This window comes from Vitis riparia, chromosome 5 (genome assembly GCF_004353265.1).
Source record: "Vitis riparia cultivar Riparia Gloire de Montpellier isolate 1030 chromosome 5, EGFV_Vit.rip_1.0, whole genome shotgun sequence".
Classification (NCBI taxonomy): Eukaryota; Viridiplantae; Streptophyta; class Magnoliopsida; order Vitales; family Vitaceae; genus Vitis; species Vitis riparia.
Genome location: NC_048435.1, coordinates 15,643,194 through 15,668,673, shown reverse-complemented (window position 1 = coordinate 15,668,673; position 25,480 = coordinate 15,643,194). Strand labels below are relative to the sequence as shown.

Genomic DNA, 25,480 nt, shown 5'->3' with positions numbered 1-25,480 from the left:
GTCAAAGAGCAATGGAGAAAAAGATGATCTACTGATTCTCCATGTTTCATGCACAACTTGCAAATATCAGGACTAAGTGCTTTGTAGGGTCTTCTTGACCGTAGCAAGTCATTAGTATTTATCTTCTTGTGTGCCACTAACCAGACAAAGGACTTGACTTTGAAAGGGACTTGAAAATTCCAAACGAACTTATTAGGGAAAACTGGAAGAAAACCAGAAAATTGGGATAAGGCAAGAAAGAAAGATTTGATTGTAAAAAGTCCTGAAGGAGATAAAGATCAGGATCTCTTATCTGAAACCGAATGTGATAAATGTAGATGATCAAAAGACCGCATGAGGCCTCCTAAATCTTCTATCTCGGAATTGGAAAGGTTACGACGAAAGTTAAAGTTCCAAGAGAAGGGGCGAGTATAGCCGAGAATTGAAGAAATAAGAATACTTTTATTCGTGACTACTCTAAATAGTCTTGGATATTGGACTCCCAAAGGTTGGTCCCCCCACCACAAGTCTTTCCAGAACCGAATTCTTTTCCCATCTCCTACCACAAATCGAGTAAACTTGGAAAACTCTTAGGAGACTTGTGCAATAGCCTTCCAAGGACAACAATGTGACCATCTGACTATAGTGTTGGCATCCCAACCATTGGAGTGTGATTCATAAATGCTTAAAATAACCTGATGCCACAGAGTTGAACCCTCCCTAGGGTATCTCCACAACCATTTCCCTAAGAAAGCGAAATTCCTTATAGAAATCTTCCCAAATCCCAATCCCCCTTTTGCCTTCGAATTACACACTACATCCCAACTAACAAGATGATCTATTTTGCCTTCCCCAACCCCTGACCATAAAAAATCTCTTTGTAATCTTTCAATTTTTGCTGCCACTGAGGCGGGAATCTTAAACAAGGAGAGAAAGTAACAAAGCATATGGGTGAGGCAAGATTGAATGAGAGTTATCCTGCCTCCAAAAGATAAATACGCCTTTTTCCACCCATCTAATCTTCTCGAGATCCTCTCAATCACTGGATTCCAAAAGTCACGAGTCTTGGGATTCCCTCCCAAAGGAAGACCCAAGTAGAGTATAGGCCAACTAGAAACCTTGCAATCAAGCATTTCAGCCAACCTAGAAATATGATTCTGTTCAAGATTAATGCCATAAATATTACTTTTGTCAAGGTTAACCTTCAGCCCAGAAATATGCCCAAACACTAGCAAAACACTCTTGAGGGTCAACATATCCTCCTCTCGAGTGCTAGAAAAGAAAATGGTATCATCTGCAAATTGCAAATGGGACACCCTTGTTCTGTTCCTACTCACCCTGAAACCCTCAAAGGCATTTATTTTCTCTGTTCTTAATAACATCCTGCTCAGTACATCTGCGACTAAAGTGAATAAAAAAGAGGATAAAGGGTCTCCTTGTCTTAAACCTCTATATGCCTTGACCCGCCCTTTAGCGTTTCCATTCATTAGGACTACAAATGATACCGTGGACAAACAACCTCTCATCTATTTCCTCCATCTAAGACTAAACCCCTTCTTCTCCAACACATGATCCAAAAAATCCCAACTCACATGGTCGTAAGCCTTTTCAAAGTCAATTTTGAAGACAACTCCTTCCTCCCCTAATCGTATTTTCTCATCCACTATCTCATTGGCTATGAGAACTGCATCCAAAATTTATTTCCCTTGAACAAAAACGCCTTGAGTAGAATGGATAGTTTCGTGAAGTACCCCTCTTAGATGCCCTGATAGCACTTTGGCTATTATCTTGTAAAGACTAGTGATCAAGCTAATAGGTCTATAGTCTGAGATTTTCTTTGACATGTTTTTTTGGGTAACAGAACTATGAAGGAAGCATTAGTGCTTTGATTGATAATCCCGCTCCTGTGAAACTCTGCAAACACTCTCACTAAATCCTCTTTGATCACATCCCAACAATCTTGAAACACTGCAATGGTAAAGCCATCAGGCCCCGGTGCCTTATAATTATCCAACTGACAAATGGCCTTAGAAATCTCTTCTTCAGTAAAAAGGGAGTCCAACCTAGACACACTCTCTCCAGATATAGGGGACCAATCTAAGTCTTCAACTCTCCAAGACTCTCCAGAAGGGCTCGAGTAGAGCTTTTCAAAATACCTTACGATTTCCTCTTTGATGCTCTCTGAATTATTCAACACTAGGCCTTTTTCATTCTCCAAAACCTTGATATATTTCCTATTTTGCCTGCCATTAGCCACTTTATGAAAAAACTTTGAATTACAATCCCTTTCCTTAACCCATTTCACCCTAGCTTTTTGTCTCTAATGAGTTTCTTCCCTCAAAATCAATTCCTCTAACTCCCATTTTCTTAAAGCTCTCTAAACTAAAAGTTCAGAGGTGAGACTCCCTTCTTGCTCATGGTATCAAAGTTAGCTAATTCGATCAGAATACTCTTTTTCCTTTCGTTTAGCTTTCCAAAAGAAGCCTTATTCCACTATTTCAATTTGGCCTTAACAAATTGTAATTTCCTCATGAACTTGTGACCTTCCCACTCAATTCCTTGAAAATCTCTCCACCAACTTCTAAAGCTCTCCTTGAAACTAGGATGTTGCAACCAAAAATTCTCAAACCTAAAAGGTGTTGGGCCCCACTTGAACGGATTGATTTCCAAGACAATCGGCCAATGATCCGATGTCCATCTAGGAAGAACTTCTTGAAGGCTTTGAGGAAATAATTGTTCCCACTCATTTGAGTAAAGAAATCGATCTAATCTCTTACATACAAGAGACTCTTGCATGTTTGACCAAGTGAATGGTGCGCTCCGTAAAGGTGAATTTATCAATTCACATTCTCTTATAAAATCATCAAAGTTCTTCATGCTTAGGGTTAAACTAGAACCTCCCAATTTTTCTGAACTTCTCCTTATGATATTGAAATCGCCACACACACACCAAAACGGGAAAGAAAGTCCAAAAATGTCTGAAAGCTCCACCCAAAAATCCTTATTAAGTGTTGTGCTGTTTAGGCCATAAACTGTGGATAACCATAACGTTCCGCATCCATTCAATGCAAACTTGACTGAGATCGAAAAGGAACCTATTACCACCTCCTCACTGCGCAGTTTTTTAGAGTCCTAAATAATCAAAATCCCTCCCGAAGCCCCGTATGCCGGAAGGGGTGTCCATTCCTTATTTCTGATTGTCCAAACACTACCCACAAACCTTCTATCACACTTCGCCTTTTTTGTTTCCTGCATCATCACAACATCTGGCTTTTCCGACCTCAGAAAATCTTTAACCACCCTTCGCTTTTTCCTTGAACCCAAACCCCTGGTATTCCAACTAATTATCTTCATGGAAAAAACTCACAGACCCTAATCCTCCAAACCATTTCCAACAAGTCTCACAAACTTGTGGAGCATCTGTTTTTCCTCCTGGAATATACCTTAATATCCAGAGACTTTAAAACCTCACGCGCTTTAGCCATTTTCTTAGGGGACGGGCCTTCTATTTTGAACTCACCCGATGGGGAGCTCGCAGTAACACCCTTGCTAACTGTAACCAAGTTGGAGACCTTATTAGGCAAAATGGTTTAGAAAAAATTGGGTTAACACTCTCGGTCAGTTGGTATGGATAAGCAGGTTGGATCTCCTCCACTACAAGATTATGGATGCCAACAGAAATTTGACCTACAGTACCAACATCGTCTTTTTTGGAAAAAAATTCAAAGGTTACTCGATTTTCCATAGGAAACTGAGAGTGAAAGGCTGAATTGGGAAGAATGGGAACAAAAGGACTCAGAAAAGAAGAAGCCAAACCACAAGAAGGGGATGGAGAAGACGGGGGTGACTGAGTAGGTGAAGACGAGATTACCTCCAAATTTTCCGCTACCAACAAACCATAATTCCCCATAAAGCTAAGCCCTTTACCTTTGATTTCTGGCATAGAGGGCAAAACCGTGACTGTTGAGCCACGAAGATCGGACCCCACTCGGCCCAAAAATCCTTCTTTGTCTTCGTCAAAGGAAAGTTTGCTCAAAGCCACTTTGTCTTTTGACGACGAAGCCCCTTCCCCCAAGCATCTCTTACAAAACCTTAGTGATCGACGAGAAGTGAGAGGACTCGCACTAGATCCTTGTTCCGCCTAAGATTCGGCCTTGAAAGCCTCTTCCTTTGGAAAATCTTCGCTGTCTGTCGGATTCTTCCCATGCAAAAGAGGCTCATTGCAACACCGAAGACCTTGTTGGCGATCAGAGCTTGGAGGAAACAGGGTAGTCCATAGCTTCTTTGAACCAAACTTCACTTCCTTCTTCGCGGAACTACTCGATTGAACCTCAAGAAGTACAGATGTTGCTTTCCCCTTTCCCTCTGTAGAAGAATCTTCTTTCCTTCGTAACGTAACCTCCGTCTCATTTGGCTTCTTTCCTCCTAAGCTTAGGCCCAACCCCGATGGGCCTTTTATGTTGCAGCCCACTTTTGCAATTAATGGACCAGGCTTAGACAAAGACTAGGCCTTCCTCTCATAGGCCCGACAACCCTCATCAGCGGAGACCTCATCCCCACCGGCCCTAACTCCTCCCGCCTCTTCAGTCCCAACTGGCCCATTGTCCATTTTTTTTTAATTCAAACTGGGCATCGATGGTGGTAGGAACCAATTGATCCCCACATCCTGACCACTCTTACCACGTTTCCCCACTGGAAAAACAATAGCCATACCCTTTTCTCCTCACTTCCTCATTCTGCCATCTTCCCTAACACGACATCTTCCCCCAACCGTTGATCTGATTCTCTCCCCCCGCCTTCCTCCACCTGTCCCCGAGTGAGATGCAAAAGCCTCCCGAGTCGACTCACCCATTACGCTGCCTCTCTGAACGTCTTCAACTCCAACCACTATGACTGAAATTGTAAACACCTAACCCCCGTCTGTCACCTTGATCAAAGCTGAAAGAACTGACCTATCCTTCATTGCAATTCTTACCGTCACCTTGCTAAGATCGAACAATTTCAACGTTCGCCAATCTATTTCAGTCACTGTCCCCCACTGCTCCACAATTTTCTTCAGGTGTACCTCAAACCATAGATGAAATGACACCCTTTGTAATTCGATCCAGCCTCCTCTAAACTTCCCCTCTATTTTCGAATTTTCCTTCGGCGACCACCTTCTCAACTAGACTGTATTCCTTCCCTCAAACCTAATATTCCTCAAATTCTGGAGAAAGAGAGCTTCCTCTATTGTTTCAACAAAAAATACTCATTTTCCGCCTAAGATGGGTACAATCGTTGCTACTCTTTTCTTCCCTAAGCTTCTTGCCACCGCTCGGCTAACCTCAACCCATTTAACACTATCAACATTGCGTTCACACACCACGGCTCACGCCCACCTCTCAATAGGAACCAAACCACTTCCTCTGGGTCCTTCATCATTGACTACATTTGCGAAGGACCTGTGTAGAGGACCCACGTGATTGTGGATAAACCTTTCCCCTTTGTATTGTCTTCCTTTTTCAACTGCATTCGAAGGGGGGACCACCAGCATTGAAGACAACGCGCTTTTAAGATTCTCCCATCCTCTGCCCTTCTCGCCCTCAAGAATACCAGAAAAGAAGATCTTCTGTTGGTAGTGAACTCCGAGATCCTAATGAACCTTCCGTGGTTGTTGAAGTCAACTTCCATCAAATGGACAAATAATTTTCCCCTGAACTTTCTGTTGAACCCCAAATGATCTTCATTTCGATGGCTTTCATCAAATGTTCTATCATCCACCCCAGTGCATCCTTTTCAAAACCTAAGACAAAAGCAGAGCCTCTATGCTCTGTAATCGAGCACCAGTTTCCTCCGTGCTCGCCTTCCAACCTAACCAAGAAGGTCTTCCTCTCCACAAAGACCTTCAATGTCCTTACCATATTTTCAAACCTTTCTAAATAAAATGTAGTATTCATAAAGCAATATTATTTTATCAAATTTGAAATGTTTGTTACCATATTTCAATCTAAGGAGGTAGATGTTGACTCATCTGATTGAAGATACCAAGGAATTAACTCCCTAATACTTTTCTCATATAAGCATAAATTGATGCAAAGAGGATTAATAAAAATTTATTTTCCAACTGTCACATCATGGTGAGGACGCTGAAGTTCTCTGTGGAGAAGAAGACCTTCCTGGTTAGGTTTGAAGGTGAGTCCGAAGGTATTTGGTGCTTGCTTACAGAGCATAGTAAAGGCTCTGTTTTTGCCTTAGGCTTTGAGAAGGAAGAGGCTGACTGGTTGATCGAACATTTGGCGAAGGCTATTGAGCTGAAGAGTTACATGGGTTTCAACAGAAAATACAGACGAAAGTCTAGAGTTCATTTAATGGAGGTTTGCTTCAACAACCATGGTAGGTTTATAAGGCTTTTGGAGTTTGCCTCCAATAGAAAGTCAACTTTCCTAGTAATCCCTGAGGGTGAGCAAGGCAAGGGATGAGAACAACTAAAAAATGCTATTTCTTCAATGCTGGTGGTCCCTTCCTCGAATATAGGTGAAAAGAAAAGGCAGTGCAGGGTTGAAAACATAAATTACAAACATGTCGGTCCTTTGTGAATGTAGTCAAAGAGGAAGAACCAAGGAGAGGAGGCCTTGTTCCAATTGGGAGATAGGCGAGAGCTGTGGTTTGTGAATGTCCTGCTTCTTTTGTTAATTGGGCTGAGGTTGGTTGTGCTCTAGCGAAATTCTTAGGGCAAAAAGGCATGGTGACTATCGTCCATTTTTCTGTCGGAAAAGGTTTATTTTTTGTAGAAACTCTTGAGGAAGTCTTCTCTCTTCAGGAGTTAAGGTTTCTCAAGATTAAGAGAGGGTATACAACCCATTTGAGAAGGTGGTCGCCAAGGGAAAACTCAGAAGTTGTGGGGAAGTTTAGAGGAGGATGGATTGAATTACGGGGTTTGCCCTTTCATTTATGGTCAAAAGAACATTTGAAGAAAATTGTGGAGCAATGGGGGACGGTGATAGAGATCGATTGGCGAACGTTGAAACTGTATGATCTTTGTAAGGCAAGAGTGAGAATTTTAGTGAAAGAACGTTCAGTTCTCCCTACATTGATTGCGGTGTTAGATGGGGGATGGGTTTTTACAATATCAGTTGTTGTGGTTGGAGTTGAAGACGAAAGGCAGGTCAGAGAAATGGGTGAGTCAACTTAGGGGGATTATGAGTCTCACCTATGGACAGGTGGCAGAAGGCTGGTTGAGAAGGCTAATCCAATGGCTAAAGGTTGGTCTTATAATGGGGGTAGTTGACAGATTGAAAGTTGGAGTAGAAAGTCAAAAGGCTGAGGAGGCCTCTGAGAGGGCACATGGCAAGAGAAGTGTGGATGTGGGGAATAGCTATTTCCAATCATCCTCTCCGGGTAATTTGAACTCAAATACAAAGAGAATTGGGTCCTTTGGGCCAAAGCTGTTTGGTGAAGTATGGGTCGGAAGGGATAAGGCCCACTCAAGTTCAATAAAAGAGGGAAGGGTCCATTCTTCTCAAAAACCCAAGCCATTGGTGAAAGCAAATTTGGGCTGGGAGAGGGGTTTTAAATTAAAAGGCCCGATGATGACTTTGGGCAAAGAACTGGGTGGAATTTAGCCATCTCTGGGAAGCGCTCTTTACGTAGAGAAGATTCCTCTGTAAAGGGAAAGAGGAACTCAGTCTCCGAGGACTCTTCTTCACAAATGAGGGGTTCCACGACAAAGTTTGGTTCAAAGAAGCTGTGGATTAGTCTTAATCCTCCAACTTCTGGATGCCGACAAGGGGTTCGAAGACGAAGCGAGCCTCGAACGCAAGAGTTTCCATATTCAGCTTTTGTTGCTCCACCAAAGGACATTGCTTTTGAAGAGGGAACACAGATGGTGCGAAGGTTCAGCTCAAGTCCTCTCACTTTTAGTTGTCCGTTAGGGTTCCGAAGAAGTTGTTCAGGGGAAGGGGTTTTGTCGACAAGAGGTGATGCGGATAATCAACAAAGGTCTTATCTTAAGGCTTCTATTCAATCAAAGGGGAAGGCGAAACTGTGCAAATTGTCTAACGGTGTAGACTGAGCAAACTTTGAGGGATTTGGGGGTTCTGCTCATCGTGGATCTTTAGTCTTGGTTTTTCCTTCTAGTCCAGTAACTAGAGAAAAAGGGCTAACCTCTGTGGGGACTTGTGGATTGATGGTAATGGAAAACAATGAGGTTTCTTCTTCTCCACTTTCTCAGTCATCTTTTTCAATTTTCCCCCCCTCCTATGGCTTGGCACATCCACCTCTGATTTCTTCTGATCCCGCTCTTCCCAGCTTAGTAATTCTGTCTCTGTCTCCTACGAAATCTTGAGTAGTATCTGAAATGTTTTCCAAAAAAATGACAATGGTGCTCTATGTCAAGATTTTGTTGGCAATCCTAACCTCGATGTTGTGGAGTCCCAGTTAGCTTGTCTGAACCAAATGTCTGAGGGTATTAACTCCATTAAGACCTTGCCCAGCTTGCCTATTAAGGCCCCTAACCTTGTTACAGATTGCCCGGTTGAAGCTGAGTTTTCATCTTTGGGTGGGTTCCAAATAAAAGGTCTTTCTCCTAGCAAAATGGCTAGAGTTCGTGTGGTCTTAAGTTATTTGGATATTAAGGTGTATTCTAGGCGGAAGAACAGAATCTCCACAAGTATTTGAGACTTTTAGGAATTGGTTTGGAGGTTTAGAATTAGAGGGGTTTTATCATGAAGATCATCAATTGGAATACTAGGGGTTTGGGATCTAGGAAAAAACGAAGGGTGGTTAAAGATTTTTTGTGTCTTAAGAATTCGGATGTTGTAATGTTTCAGGAAACAAAAAGGAAGGTGTGTGACAGGAGGTTTGTTGGTAGTGTTTGGTCGGTTACGAATAAAGAGTGGGCTTCTCTTCCGGCTTATGGGGCCTCAGGAGGGATTTTGATTATTTGGGACTCAAAGAAACTATAAAGTGAGGAGGTGGTAATAGGTTCCTTTTCTGTCTCAATCAAGTTTTTGTTGGATGGATGTAGACCCCTTTGGCTGTCCTCAGTTTATGGCCCAAACAATTCCTTACTTAGGAAGGATTTTTGGGTGGAGCTTTTAGACCTTTTTGGCATTTCCTTTCCTTTCTGGTATGTGGGCGGTGATTTTAATGTTATAAGGAGAATTTCAATAAATTTGGGAGACTCTAGTTTAACTTCTAGCATGAGGGACTTTGATGGATTTATAAGAGATTGTGAATTAATTGACCCCCCTCTACGGAACGCCCCATTCACTTGGTCAAACATGCAAGATTCACCTGTGTGTAAGAGATTGGACCGGTTTCTTTTCACAAATGAGTGGGAGCAATTCTTTCCTCAAAGTCTCAAAGAAGTTCTTCCTAGATGGACATCGGATCATTGGCCGATTGTTTTGGACACCAATCCATTCAAGTGGGGACCAACTCCTTTTAGGTTTGAGAATATGTGGTTACAACATCCTAGTTTCAAAGATTGCTTTAGAAGTTGGTGGAGAGGTTTTTAGGGACTTGGTTGGGAAGGTCATAAGTTTATGAGGAAGTTACAATTTGTTAAGTCCAAATTGAAAGAATGGAATAAGGAATCTTTTGGAGTGCTAAAGGAAAGGAAAAAAAGCATACTTAGTGATATTGCTAACATTGATGCTGTTGAGAAAGAGGGGGTTCTTTCTTCTAAACTTTCAGCACAAAGAGCTTTGAGAAAAGGGGAGTTGGAGGAATTAATATTGAGGTACGAGGTACATTGGAGACAAAAAGCTTGGGTGAAATGGGTAAAAGAAGGGGATTGCAATTCAAAGTTGTTTCACAATGTGGCTAATGGCAGACGAAATAGGAAATTCATCAAGATTTTGGAGAATGAAAGAGGTTTAGTATTGAATAATATTGATAGCATCACGGAGGAGATCTTACTTTTTTATGAAAAGCTCTACTCGAGTCCTCCTGGAGAGTCTTGGAGAGTAGAAGGCTTAGATTGGTCCCCTATCTTAGCGGAGAGTGCTTCTAGGTTGGACTCCCCTTTTAGTGAAGAAGAGATTTCTAAAGCCATTTTTCAGTTAGATGGGGATAAGGCGTTGGGGCCTAATGGATTTACCATTGCAGTGCTTCAAGATTGTTGGGATGTGATCAAGGAGGCCTTAGTGAGGGTGTTCGCAGAGTTTCACAGAAGCGGGGTAATTAATCAAAGCACCAATGCCACCTTCATAGTTCTTGTGCCCAAAAAAAGCTAGACAAAAAAAATTTCAGACTTTAGACTTATTAGCTTGATCACTTGTCTTTACAAGATAATAGCCAAAGTCTTATTAAGGCGATTAAGAAGTGTACTACATGAAACTATCCATTCTACTCAAGGTGCTTTTGTTCAAGGGAGACAAATCTTGGATGCAATTCTAATCGCTAATGAGATAGTGGATGAGAAAAGATGGTCAAGGGAGGAAGGAGTCGTCTTCAAAATTGACTTTGAAAAGGCTTATGACCATGTGGATTGGGATTTTTTGGATCATGTGTTGGATAGAAAGGGGTTTAGCCCTAGATGGAGGACCTGGATGAGAGGCTGTTTGTCCTCGGTCTCTTTTGCAATTTTAATGAATGGAAATGCTAAAGGGTGGGCCAAGGCAACTAGAGGATTAAGACAAGGTGATCCTGTATCCCCTTTTCTATTTACTATCGTCGTTGATGTGTTGAGAGCAGAGAAGAGAAGTATATTGGAGGGCTTTGGTGTAGGTAGGAATAGAACAAGGGTGTCTCATCTGCAATTCGCAGATGACACCATCTTCTTTTCTAGCTCATGTGTGGAAGAATTGCAAACTCTTAAGTTTATTTTGTTAGTGTTTGGGCGAATTTCTGGGCATAAGGTCAATCTTGACAACAGTAATCTTTTTGGCATCAACCTTGATCAGGATCATCTCTCTAAGTTGGCTTAGATGCTTGATTGCAAGGTTTCTGATTGACCTATACTCTACTTGGGTCTTCCTTTGGTAGGGAATTCAAAGGCTTGTGGCTTTTGGGATCTAGTGATTGAGAGACTCTCACGGAGATTAGATGGGTGGAAAAAATCTTATTTATCTTTTAGAGGTAGGATAACTCTTATCCACTCATGCCTATCCCACATTCCTAGCTACTTTCTATTTTTGTTCAAGATTCCCGCTACAGTGGCTGCAAAAATTGAGAGATTGCAAGGGATTTCCTTTGGTCAGGGGCTGGGGAATGTAAAAAATATCATCTTATTAGTTGGCATGTAGCGTGGAAACCGAAGGGAAAAGGGGGATTGGGGTTTGGGAAGATTTCTCTAAGGAATCTTGTTCTTTTAAGGAAATGGTTGTGGAGGTATCCTAAGGAGAGTTCAGCTTTGTGGCATTAGGTCATTCTAAGCATTTATGGGACACATTCTAATGGTTGGGATGCCAACACTATAGTTAAATGGTCACATCGTTGTCCTTGGAAGGCTATCGCACAAGTCTTTCAGGATTTTTCCAAGCATACTCAGTTTGTGGTAGGAGATGGGGAAAGAATTTGCTTTTGGGAAGACTTGTGGTGGGGGGACCAACCTTTGGGATTCCAATATCCAAGACTATTTAGAGTAGTCACAATTAAAAATATTCTCATATGTTCAATTCTCGGATCTACTCGTCCCTTCTTTTGGAACTTTAATTTCCATCGTAACCTTTTCGATTATGAGATAGAAGAATTAGAAAGCCTCATGCATTCGTTTGATCGTTTGCACTTATCCGCATCGGTTTCAGACGCGAGATTCTGGTCTTTACCTTCTTTAGGGTTATTTGCAGTCAAATCTTTTTTTTTCTAGCCTTGTCCCACTTTTCTGATTTATCTCCAATTTTCCCTACTAATTTTGTTTGGAATTCTCAAGTCTCTTTTAAGGTCAAGTCCTTTGTTTGGTTAGTGACACACAAAAAGGTAAATAATAATGACTTGCTACAATTGAGAAGACCCTACAAAGCTCTTAGTCTTGACATTTGTAAGTTGTGTATGAAGTATGAAGAATCAATAGATCATCTTTTCTTACACCGTTCTTTGACGATAGGGTAGTGACACAAATTATTTCAGATAGCTAAGATGGATTGGGTCCCCACGAGAAGCATTTCTGACATGATAACCATCAATTATAAGGGTTTTGGAAAATCCAAGAGAGGCATAGTTTTGTGGCAAACTGCGTGTATTGCTTTAATTTGGGTTGTGTGGCGGGAAAGAAATGCTAGGATATTTGAGGATAAAGTTAGGAATTCAGAGAATCTATGGGATTCCATTCACTTCCTTGCTTCTTTTTGGGCTTTTTGCTCCATGGTTTTTAAGGGCATTCCCCTTAATGTGTTGCAACTAGATTGGCTAGTAGTGTGTAGCTCCAATGGGGTGATCTAGCAAAGAGAGTTTGCTTTTTGTAATTACCATTTAGCTTATTGATTTGTATTCTTGTTGTTTAGTTTTCTTTTGTGGGAGAATTCCTCATCCTTCTTTTGTACTTCTTAATTCTATCAATATATTTCTTTATTGTTTCCTATAAAAAAAAAAGGAATTAACTCCCTAGCTTCTGAGATTTAACTGAAAATGCTAAGAAATTAATTCCCCAATTTTGCAATTGTATATTTATATAATTCTTTGATTTTCAAGATTTTATAGTTGTACATTTCCTGTATTATTTTTCCTAATTTATAGGGTAGAGGATTATTATGAATTAGTTAACTTTCTTTCTATAATTTAGTTTCCTAATTTTGTAGGATTGTACATTATAAATATTATATCACTTTGTCATAAATGCAATGAGTAAAATCATTCTTTTCCACATGGTATCAGAGCGTGTCCAAGGTTCCTAAGTTCTCTTCAAAATTTTCTAGTCTTCATTACCACCGATTTCCAATGACCTTCATTGCTTCTATTCATTGCCTTAAGTAGCCTTCATTTCCCTCATCATTTTTTTTTTCCATCTCAATGGCTTTCTTCATCATTTATATATATGTATTTCACTATTCACTATGTCAAAAACCCCAAAAAATCCAACCTCGAACAGTGCATTCTACAACCAACCAAATACCAATGATTATCAAAACCCTCATCCCTCATTCAGACTTAATATCCAAAACTATCTAGTATGATCTTAACTTGTGCACACGTTCCTAAAAGGGTAAAGCAAGCTCGGTCACTTACCCTTACCCCATCTCTTTCCCTAAGCTATCTACTAGACGTTCCTAACTCTCCATAATCTCCTATCAATTCATCAAGTTACCAAAGATCTAAACTACAAAGTAATATTTTTCCCATTCCCTTGTGTTTTTTAGGGAACAAAAGTGACTCTAATCTTGATGTTGGGAGTGACAATGGTAGTGGTCACATATCTAGTATCTTTTCGTTCAAGCTTTTCATCAAATAGAGTCCAAATTTGGCTACATTATTTACGTTTATAGCATCTATCCTTTTCCTTATTAAAAACTATGTTTCCTTTACTATTTCAGAATTTGGATGTTGATAACTTTCATTGTGAAGTTTGTCACTTGATCAAACATCATCAAGTTCCTTTTCCTTAAAGCAATAATAATCATCTTATCCCTTTACATTAATTCATATTGATGTTTAGGACCCTCTTGGCTTCCAAATATAACTAGAGCTAGTTGGTTTGTTTCTTTTATTGATAATTGTTTTTATGTCACTTGGTTATACCTTTTGAAAACCAAATATGATGTTAGTTTTGTTTTTTCTACGTTTCACAAGATGATTAGTACCTAGTTTAGTGTAACGAGAAAGAAAACTTTAACTAATCCCTCTTTTCTTACCTAGATAGAAAAGGATTAAAATATGAGTCATCATGTACAAATACTCTACAACAAAATGGAGTCATAGAAAATAAAAATAATAATAAAATCATCACCTTCTAAAGGTAACTTGTGCCTTGTTACATGAGAAAATTGTGCCTGAATCATCTATTGGAAAGAAGTAGTATTAACTATTGCTTACTTAACCAACTGGTTACCTTCGAACATCAAGCTTGAAACCTCAAGCTCTTAATGTGTCTTCGATGGTTATTCACTTCACCAAAAAAGAAGGCATATAAATGTTATCAACCTACTTCCAAGAAAATTTTCATTTCTATGGATATCACTTTTACTAAAAACCAATCCTTCACTAATCCTAACCTTTAGAGGGAGTCCCTATCATTAAATTGAGATGAGATAGACTTGAGCTTACCCAATCTTCCAAATTCGTCCTAATCTACTCCTATAGGAGCTAAGGAGATGAGTATTCTTGAAAAAAAAAAAAAAGCCATGGGAGATTGTTGAATTACCTAAAGCTAAGAAACCAATGGGGTGTAAGTGGATGTTTATTGTAGCTAAAGGCTACACTTAGACATATGAAGTGGACTATTAAGAAACCTATACTTGGCAACTAATTTTGGTTAATCTTTGCAGCAATTTGACATTAAGAACATCTTCTTACATTGTGACCTAGAAGAAGAGTCTACATGGAAGCACCTCTATCAGTGAAGGATTCAAGGCTAATGAAGTATGTAAATTATGAAAGACATTATATAACCTAAAACAATCTCTTAGAGCATGGTTTGGAAAATTTGGTAAAGCTATGAGCAACTATAAGTTCTAACAAAGCCAACATACTTTCTTTACCAAACAATCAACAATTGGTAAAATCACAACCTTAATTGTTTTTGTGAATGATATAAATGTGGATAGGGATAATGTTGAAGAATTAAGAAATGGTTGGCCAAAGAATTTAAGATAAAAGATTTCTCTTAGGAGTTGAAGTGGTTCATTCTAGAAATGGTATTTTTAGTTATCAACAAAAGTATATCCTTGATCTTGTCAAAGAAACCAAGATACTTGGATATAAACCTGTTAACACGCCTATTGAACAAAATCATAAGCCTAGAGAAGTATTAGAATATCCAATTATACACAAAGGAAGTTATTAGAGATTAGTTGGAAGACTCATCTTTCTATCTCACATAAGACCTGATATAGCCTACACATAGAGTGCAGTAAGCCAATTCATGCACTCCCCTAAAAAGGCTCACTTACATGCCACACACAAAATTCTAAGGTACCTAAAATCCACCTTAGGAAAGGGAATCCTCTTCAAGAAAATGAAGAGTTAAGTTTAGAAGCCTACACGGATACAGACTAGGCTAGATTGGTAGTACACTGTAGATCAACCTCTATATATTATACTGCTCTTAGAAGAAATTTGGTGACATGGAGAAGTAAGAAACAAAATGTAGTTGTCAGGTCCAGTGCCAAAGTAGAGTTCAAAGCCACAACACAAGGAATTTGTGAACTACTTTGGCAAAAAATAATTCTAGGCGATTTAAAAGTGAAGTGGAAGGGGACTATCAAGCTGCACTCTAATAATAAATCAACAATTAATATTGCTCATAATCCAATTCAACGTGATTGTGAAAAATATGTTTAAGTTACTGATAATGGATGAATCTGTACTACTTATGTTTCAGTAGATGGGCAACTTACTGATATCCTAAGAAGGGGTCGACCGAGCCACTCATTTCAAAAAATAACTAACAAGTTGGGAATGGATAATATCTACTAATCAACTTGAAGGGGAGTGTTGATTAATCTGATTGAAGATACCAAGGAATTAACTCCCTAATTTTCAAGATGAGTTTGAAAATACCAAGAAATTAATTCCCTAATTTTTAGGATTATATAATCTATGGTTATATAATTCCTTGATTTTTGAAATATATTGCCTAATTTGTAGGGTATAGGATTTATAGGAATTAGTCAACTTTCTTTATGTAATTTAGTTACCTAACTTTGTAGAATTTTTAGGATTGTTCTACACTAAAAATATTGCATAATTTTTTAGAAATACAATGAATAAAATCATTCTTTTCCACAGTAAATTATATCATAAACCCAAAAATTACTAGTTCAAATCATTAAATTTCACCCTAATGGGTTCAATAAAAGTGTAATAAATCTAAAATCAAAATTTCTAGTGAGTTTTTTTAAGAAATTGTTATGAGCACTTTGTGGTCTTTTCATAAAGGATTTGAGGGCAGCCATAATCTCAAGCTTGAGGTAGGTTGAAAGGGCATACCATTCCATACACCCTCGACACAACACAAAGCAAAAGAGTAAAAGGATAGAACACGTCTAACCCAATAAATCTTGGAATCCACCACAAAAACTCTCAAGAAGAGATTTCCATTGACTTGAAAATTTAGAATGAAAGGCAAATGGTCTCTCTTCATCATCTATCCCTTCTATTTATCCCAATAACCCTTTATTGTCTTCACAACTTCCAACACTTAGAAATGAAATCTCACGTAAATAACTACCCCAAGTAGCCAAGTACTACAAGTCTCAAATTTCCTATGTAATTTAAATATTATTCTAATACTAGTTGACTTGACTAGACTACTTTCTTAGGACAAGGTGTTCTATGTCAACTTTGAGGTAAAAAGAGAGTGTAATGCAAGGCAATAGCCTTTGGGTGAGTAACTATCCATACAAACCCTTAACTAATTAGGGTTAATGTAAACTAAAGGAAAATATTCAACATACCCTTAGGCTCCACATAACAATACAACATTAAATTTAGCCAGTAAAGAAAGTAATGGAAAATAATGAATAAGCTTCTAAATGTACTTATAAAACCATGAATCAACAACCAATACTAGTAAAAGTTCAAACCCTAGCCATGCACAGTATCAAGGTTGTCACCCAAGGAAAGAAAGAATGTTGTCTAAAAGAAGGTGGCCAAAAAGAGCATTGCATTCTAGGAATCATTCTATTTCTTGATAGCTCAGTATTTATTTTCATCTAGTAGGGGAAGCTTGATAAGAAATTCTATAATATCTACCAAACAAGAATGACAAAGAATTCAAGAAGTAAAAGAAAATAAGAAACAAGATGTAAATGGCAAGATACAAGGGTAGAAGGGAAGGGGATCACAAGTCAAGAGTGAAGTCAGTGAGCAAAGATATAAATCTCATTTTCCATCAGAAATTTGTGATTATAACACCAACTAACTTGAAACTAATTGGTTGAATAATGTTATAAACAAAAATAAAATTTGAAAATTATGAAACACAGTTTGGAGTATCATTCTATTTAAGGAAGCCAATCCTTACAGTAGCCAGCTTTGAAACACAGGTAATGATGTACCTGGTGATGCGCCATAGGTAATCGGAATGGTCCTTTGTCACATTTAAATGCTCCAATACACCTTGGATGGTGAAATTGTTCTCACTCCAAACACTTATTGGCTCCTTCAGAGTCATCCAGGTTTTTGGTACATAGGAAATTTTATTCTGAACCATTAAGGGTTGAGTTACAGAAATGTTTCGGAAAAGCGGCAAATCAAACTCTACAGTTTTGATGGAAGTCTGTGCCCCAACCTGTACAAAACATGTAAAGGAAGAAGAAATTTGCCTCATATTAAGAAAATTAAAAAACAAATGTCACTTGTGTATGCTTAGTCCAAAGAAATAAAACAACAACCATTTGATAATATGCTCAAACAATATGGGCCTTACAACTCCTGTATCATCTTCATCTAGATACAAAACAATGAACATCTGGTATTTTGAACTAACATTATTGGTGAGTTTTCAAGGAAAACGAATAACAGATGGGCACAATTGAACTTTCCCAGAAGTGTCGGACTGCAAAGATCCAGTTATACAGATCAGCTAAATTCATTGGTTTTAACCAAATTGTGTGCTTAGAAGCATAAGTTGGAAATACAGTTTGGAGCAATTACTATGAAAATTACAACAAAGCCAAAATCCACATATTCTTGTTTTGCAAGGCCAAGTATTTATAACATCAATAACAGTCTTCATGTTTTTCTTCTCTACTTGTAAGATCACAGATGCTCGAAGAATATGTACTCAAAACAAACATGTTTAGCAAGAAAAAGAATTTTCATCATATATTACATCATGTTAAAGGAGACAAAATCGTACAGCAGGATGAAAAATCTGGTTGTGAATGGTGTAAGTGATAGTAAAAGACACGACATAAGCAAACCCCAGAAATCTTGTTGTAAAAAGTTAAACCGTTACTCAAGTTGTCTTATTAGCTATACTTGAATAAGCATTTAGTTGTGCATATTGAGATAAATGATGTGTGATTTAATGTTATGCTAGTACAATCTAAAGTTTATGGGACAATCAAAGGAACAGGATCCATGGTGCCAAGCAGCATGCCAGGGAATCTGTAAAGCTTTAGCAACATTAAACTCATTCTATCTTTCTAAAAGTAGGAAATTAAAAAAGAAGCTGCAGGTCCCCAAATCATCTTAGCTGGAAATTCTCCCCCTAATTGAATCCAGGGACTGATAAAAAGATTTAACAGAAAACCCCATCTCCTTTGTGTAGCTTCAAATCATCCTATACTCCATGTTCCTCATTGTGACTGCCTTTTGAATTTGATTAAGGAGACCACCCTGTCCATCCCCTAATCTTGGAAATGTATGTCATGCCTCAAAATTCAAAACCATGGGCTGACCTAAAGTCAAGATTCAACTCATGATTCACCCAACTAATTCATGTGAAGAAAACACACCATAGTTGGTCACCAGTGTCACAGCTGACAACCTTTGGCCAAAAAATGTGTACCTCAACCCACAGAAGGTAAACTGATTTGGGACCTGATTGTGAGGAAGTGATATCTACTTTAGCACTAAGGGAAATTAGTTTATCGGTATTATCACAAGGTTTTAATACATAAAAGTCGAAACATCAATCAACCAGTTGCTGGAATATCTCCAGCCAAATTTGAATAGCTCCTGCCATGTGAATTTTTAAAATTCATTCGGGCTTGGAATTTTAGTGACGATATCATTCCAAAAACTAAAATTAAACATCTTTAAGGCAAGGAGCAAAGTTGCTTTTGAGGAAGAAGAGCTGTCAATTCAAAGGCTTAAGTCTTCTTTTGTTTTTTTTTTTTGGTCGGAGATGAAGTTGTCTATAAAAGATGGTCCCTCGACCTTAGTTGATTTTGTTGGTTGGGTGGCAACCCGTTAGGGGTGTGGGTAGGGCTGCTCCTCGGGCCTTGGAGTTCTGCTAGGGTGTGAGGGGTGTTTTTCTGTCTTGTAATTTAAGCCACTGATTTGGTGGTTTTTTAATATAATCTCTTTATTTATAAAAAAAAAACAATAAGATATAGATAACCATTTCCATCAAGAGCAGGAGTTAGAAAATCAGTTCCAAATGGTCCATCAACAACCAAACATTCCCTGCAGGGCTGCCTAAACTTGTATTTTGTAGCTTAGAAAATTCATAGAAATTTCATCTTCTATTGAATCAAGTTGGAACCTGATTTATTTGAAAGCTAACTAAAACCAAAATGGTCCTAAGGCATACTGGTCATTTTGAAATTCTCCAGAAAACTGATTAAGTGGTATATAGGACTATTCCCTTGGTTGGTTAAGATAGTATGGCAGCAACATGGAGGGGAGTAGGCTACTTGGGACTTGGAATCCAACATGCACCTTTAAGTTCCATAAACTTTTGTTTCCTCATATTAACTTTGTTTAAATTTTGAGGACAAAATTTCTTTTAAAGAGGGTAGGATGTAATGACCTAGTGCTTTTATAAATTGGAAACCTAGTTATTTTATTTTTTGAGAACTCCCAAATGATGTTTCTAAGAGCTTAGAAATCAACATTGAAATCCACCACTCAAAATACATAGACTGGAATCCTAGATCACCCAACAATGTAATGAATTGCAAAAAGTGGAGCCTCTTTAAAAGTTTTTACAGGAGATTTCTTTCTTCAAAGTGATTGTAGAATGTACTTGAATTGGGAGCTCTTTATTGTTCTTTGTTTTATAGTTTTCTTCTCCTTCTGTTTGATGGATAACCAATCCTCCTTGTATGATATCTCTTTTAGGTAACAAAATGTTTGTTTCCTATCAAAAGATACTCTAAACATGTTACAAACCACAAACATTTCGAAGAGGTCATAAATTATCAAATAAGGAAGAAGGGTAAAACTTTGCCATGAGCCCCAAAAATAAAAATTCATTCATTAAACATTAAAAACAAGTAAAGATTGATTCATTTTAAGTGTTCAAATAGGCATAAGTCACATGTAGACATGCTTCAAGTCAGCAAGTGCCTGATACACTAGTCAGTTCTCAAAACAAGAGTCCTACATGTCACGGCTGGAATCTAACCTTGGCGGTGTTGAAAACCGTGGTCCTGCAGTCAGGTAATATACTCACTGACCATGGTGGTAATTTATATACTTGACCCAGGAATGTCACAGAAGCTGTTTTATGTTCATCAATATTTGCAAGGAATGCTGAGCAGCTGCTTCCATTTCCAGACTGAGTTGAGTACAAGCTTTCCTTTACACGGTACACATGTGCCTGAAAGAAGTAATACAAACAATTTTAAATACAAAGAGTAGAAGCCATGCAAAAACAGGACCAAAAAAAACCAAGAAAGACCAAGATTTGAAAGCAAAAAAGTATTATTAACTGACAAGCAAAAGACAAAGTGCTCAATACAAAAGAAAACAATTTCTTGTAAACGCACTTCAGAACTATTTAGGTTTATAGATTGTACAAATGTTTGACCATCTTAGGAGCTATTTTTCTGGCAGAATTAAAATGATAAGTATCATTGGCCTACAAATCAGGGATGATTATCTACTATTTTAAATTAGTTTCCTATTGAGATTAAGATAACTATTGTAACTGCTGAACTACCAATTTTTCTAAAAGTTTAAACTTACAAAATTTGGGTTTACAATATATATCATGCTCTTCAATATCCTCTCTCACATGCGGTCCCATACCCACATGTGGAGATATACATATTGTATATGTGGATGACATTATCTTGACTGGAGATAATGAAGTGAAAATCAAAGAACTCAAGAAAGTAGTCACTAAGGAATTTGAAATAAAGGATCTTAGTCCTGTGAGATATTTTCTAGGTATGGAGGTGGCTCAGTCTAGCAAGGATATTGCAATCTCACAAAGAAAGTACACACTTGATTTGCTAAAAGAAGTGGGCATGCTAGGATGCAAACCTGGTGATGTTCTCACTGATGTCAATCACAAAATTGGGCCATCCAAGAAAGGAAAAGCATTTGATAAAGAATGTTACCAAAGGTTAGTTGGCCAGTCAGTCTATTTGGAATACAGTAGACTACATATAAATTTTACAATTAATGTTGTGGCCAATATATGCATGCACTAAGTCAAGAAAGAGGACACCAAGGAAAGGATTGCTATTCAAAATAAGTGAATAGTTAGTAATAGAAGCCTTGATGGATGCTGACAGGGTAGGTTCCGTCAATAACAGGAGACAACCTCAGGTTTTTGCACATTTATTGGATGGAAACCTTGTAACTTGGAGAAGTAAGAAGCAAACAGTTGTCACTAGAAGTAGGGCAGAAGTTGAGTTCAGAGATGTGGCACACGAGATGTGTAAACTTCTTTGACTAAAAAAATTCCTGGAAGAAAAGAAGATACAAACAGGGGCTCCTATAAGACTATACTATGACAACAAGGCAGCAATAAAAACATAGGTCATAATTCAATACAACCAGACATGACAAACATGTAGAGATTGATTGACACTTCAGAAAGGAAAAGCTAAAGGAGGACTAATTTCAATGCCTTACATTTAAACAAAGAAGCAGTTGAGTGACACTTTCACCAAAGGACCACCGAATTAGCATTTGAGCCTTTAACTAACAAGCTAGGTTTAATTGATATCTTCAAACCAGCTTGAGGAGGAGTGCAAAAATGCTTGATTGTTTTAGGAGCTATTTTTCCAGGAGAATTATTTGTGATAAGTCTTGGTTGGTAGGCCTACAAATCAGGGATAGTTATTTCCTATTCTAAATTAGTTCCCTATTCAAATTAGGATAACTATCATAACAAATCCTAGTCCTATACATTTGTAAAGTCTATATATTATGTATCACATTTTTTTGTACTAATAAAAATTAAGTTTTTCCTCAACCTGTTTGTGCATATGTACTTTAATTATTTTTCTTTTTAATAAGAAACAAGAGTGGTAAGATATACCAAACATGTAATTTACAAGAAGGATGACACCTCCATGATACAAATTGATGTACAAGATGAAAATAGCAAGGATCTTCCATCCATCTTTGTAATTTTCTCACTTCAAGATAGTTTTCTTGTTGCTTTTATCAAAAAGAAAATAAAGAAATCAAGCACATAGCTCTCAACAATAATAGCCCAACCAAGAAATAAACCCTAGGGGAAAGGCAAACGCAAAGTTTGGAGGATCTTAATGTAGGGATGGATGCCTTTAAAACATGAGTTTGATATTTTCTGCAGTGATAAATAAGATTTATTTGTTTGTTTTGCAAATTTTGCACTGCAGACATGTTTTTTAATCATGTGCTGAATTGTATCCCTAAGTTACATTGGCTGAGATCTACATATGTGACAAGAGATAAATCACAATCCTTGTAATTGTAATTTGTTCATTATGAGTGATAACACTAGGCATTTTATTTGAAAGATTGCAATATATAAATTTCTAAATGACAGGATGGTGTATCTCAAACATTAGAATGATTTTGAATTAGCACATACTGTATATGAATGCATTGAATGGATCATAAAAAAAACATTATTATAATCACTCAGCATTAATGTGATTCTTGTAATTGGTAAATGCGCAATAAGCTCTAAATCTTGAGAAAGTAGCAAGGTTAAATTCTTTCCATTAGTTTCTATGATTTATCAAAGAGTGGGGTCCATGAAATGAACACCTTGACATCTTAAACAGCTAGTGTTGAGTGCCTGTGAAAGCTTATTCTTGAGATGGAATCCACTCTCTTGTAAAAGAGAGTAAAATATCCTCTCAAGTTAATCATGGCTTAATTGCTAGTACCTAGATGGGCATTTTTGTAAATTGCTCATTAAATGCAATTAGAAATTAAAAGATGGTTAAATGTTAAAGATTATAAGATGTAAATGTACATTGGGTTCACCATAAGCTTAATTTTCATCCAATTTCACATGGATATTGTTTGGTGGACAGGGATAGTCACAATTCTTTTGCAAGTTATGTTTCATTGTAATTTCCTCATCTTACAATGCAATCGCTAACTAGAGCCAAGATTATAAAGATCCCACTAGTAGCTTAATTAGGAAATTAAGAGAAAGAACTTTTTTTATAAAAGGAAGAGGAACTCTACAAGGCTTTGGTTACTCTGTGTTGTGCGTCTTATTTTCCTGTAAACTCTACCTCTGTCTTTTTTTTTTCTCTAAAGGTCATATGAGTGAAGCTCCCATGGTTTGGAAGTTAAGAAAAGTTTTTCAACCTCCTTTTCCCAAGATTCAATAACACCCTTTTTTTTTATAGGTAAACAGTAAATGTGTATTAAAAAGAGGAGCCAAAAAGTGCCCAAAGTACATAAAGAGAGTATACAAAGGGTGCCAACAACACCAATAAAAAAAATAAATAAATAAATAAAATAAAATAATAATAATAATAATAATAATAACTAACAAAAAACAACACCCTTCAACGAGCCCCTAACCAATCCACAAAATCTATAATAAAGGAGGAACCTGAAACTATACACAATTTGGACCACACCCAAAGATTACAAAGAAAAACAAGTTTACTCCCTTGGTTAGACAACTCTTTGTTATCAACCACTCCACTGTTCCTTTCTTTCTAGACCATCTAAAACGGATACAAAGGAGCAGCCCGCCAAACCTTCTTCCTTTTCCTACCCACAAAGGACCCGTGCCAACTTAAGAGTAACTCTCTCTTTGAAGAAGGCAACACCCAAGACACACCAAACAAGGAAAACAAAAGATGCCAAACAACCCGAGTCTTGTCACAATGGATGAGAATGTGATCAATCAATTCTTTCTCCTCATGACAAAGAAAACATTTGTTTGCCATTGACCACCTCTCCTCTTTAAAAGACCCAAGGTTAAGACTTTATCCAAGTAGCCTCCCATGCAAAGAAGCTAATCTTAGGTGGCATCCAAGAATTCCAAATGACTGCAATTAGGAAATTCTCCAAAACCTTGTATAGGGCTTTAACAAAAAAATTTCCACACTTCTCTCCTACCCACACCAATCTATCCTCCTCATCACTACTCACCCTCCACCTTTATAATCTCATGAAAAACCTTTCGACCAATTCCACCTCCCAATCATTGAGCCTCTTAGAAGTGAGGAGCCCAATAGCCCCCATCAAAAGAAGGGCTCCAAACATCTACCACCCAAGCCTCTTTGGAAGTGGCTAAAGCAAATAAAGAAGGGAAAGAAGATCTAAGCGGTTCGTCTCCACACCACTTATCTAACCAAAATCTCACCTTCCGCCCATTACTCATAGAGAAAGCCACTTTGCTTCCTAAGAAGTCTCATTCCCTTCTCTCACTTCACAGGATCCCTACCCTACCTCATTTTCCCCGTACTTTCTGTTGATGACTTTTTGCCAATAAGCCCTCATTTCCGCCACATAACGCCAACTCCACTTGCACAACGAAGCTCTATTGAGGATCGACAAGTGCTTCACCCCCAGCCGTCCTTGCTTTTATCAGAACTGATAATGGCCCACTGAATCAAATGAGGTTTTTGCTCCAAAACCCTTTCACCCCAAAGGAAATCCTTTTGGATTTGCTCTAGCCTAATCTTGACAATCCTCAGTATACAAAAGAGGGACATAAAATAAATTTGCATGTTGGAGAGAGTGTTCTGGATTAGAGTGAATCTCTTGCCTTTGGATGCGTATTACCTCTTCCATAGAGCTAGTCTTTTGCGCAACCTCTCCTCCACACCATCCCAAACTGAGACAAACTTAAAAGGAGCACCTAGCGGGAGACCCAAATACGAAGAAGGAAGGACACCAACCCTTCACCCAAACTCTTGAGCAAGCTTTTCTACATTCTCCATGCTCCCCACCTGAATTAGCTTACTTTTTTCCATATTAACCTTTAACCCTAAAATGGCCTCAAACCATGTAAGCAACAAACACAAGTATGTCAATTGATCATGAGATGGCTCACAAAAAACTAAGGTATCATCCGCAAACAACAAATGAGACACCTCCACCCCTTCCCTATCTCTATCACTCACCCACCATTCGAACAAAAAGCCACCAAAGTTAGCCATTTTTAGCAAACAACTAAGAGCCTCCATGATAATCACAAATAAGTAAGGTGAGAGAGGATCCCCTTATCTCAATCCCCGAGAGCTATGAAAGAAATCTGTCAAAGAGTCATTAACAAAAATTGATAAGCTCACAATAGAAAATACACCATCTAATACATCTAATCCACTTATCATCGAATCTCATCTTGTTAAGAACCAAAAATAAAAAATAAAAAAATCCCAATAGATGCGATCGTAGGCCTTCTCCATTTCCAGCTTACAAATTACACCACAAGCATTCCTCTTCAACAATGAGTCAATAACCTCATTAGCTATCAAAGAAACATCCGGAATTTGCCTTCTGGGAACAAGACAACCTTTCCTATAACCTTCTTTTATCTGTTTGCTAGCAC

The 25,480-nt window shown here is 38.0% G+C and overlaps 1 protein-coding gene across 2 annotated transcripts in view; it reads right to left on the bottom strand.

Annotated features, from left to right (window-relative positions):
* LOC117913849 (beta-galactosidase 9) overlaps positions 1-25,480 on the bottom strand; it is a 153,201-nt gene that overhangs the window by 25,311 nt on the left and 102,410 nt on the right. For both annotated transcript variants that reach the window (XM_034828923.1, XM_034828924.1), the window contains 2 exons: positions 20,135-20,329; positions 17,115-17,347 (listed from right to left, as the gene is read on the bottom strand). In XM_034828923.1, the coding sequence (XP_034684814.1) occupies positions 17,115-17,347; positions 20,135-20,329 (428 nt within the window). The remainder of the gene's footprint in view (positions 1-17,114; positions 17,348-20,134; positions 20,330-25,480) is intronic.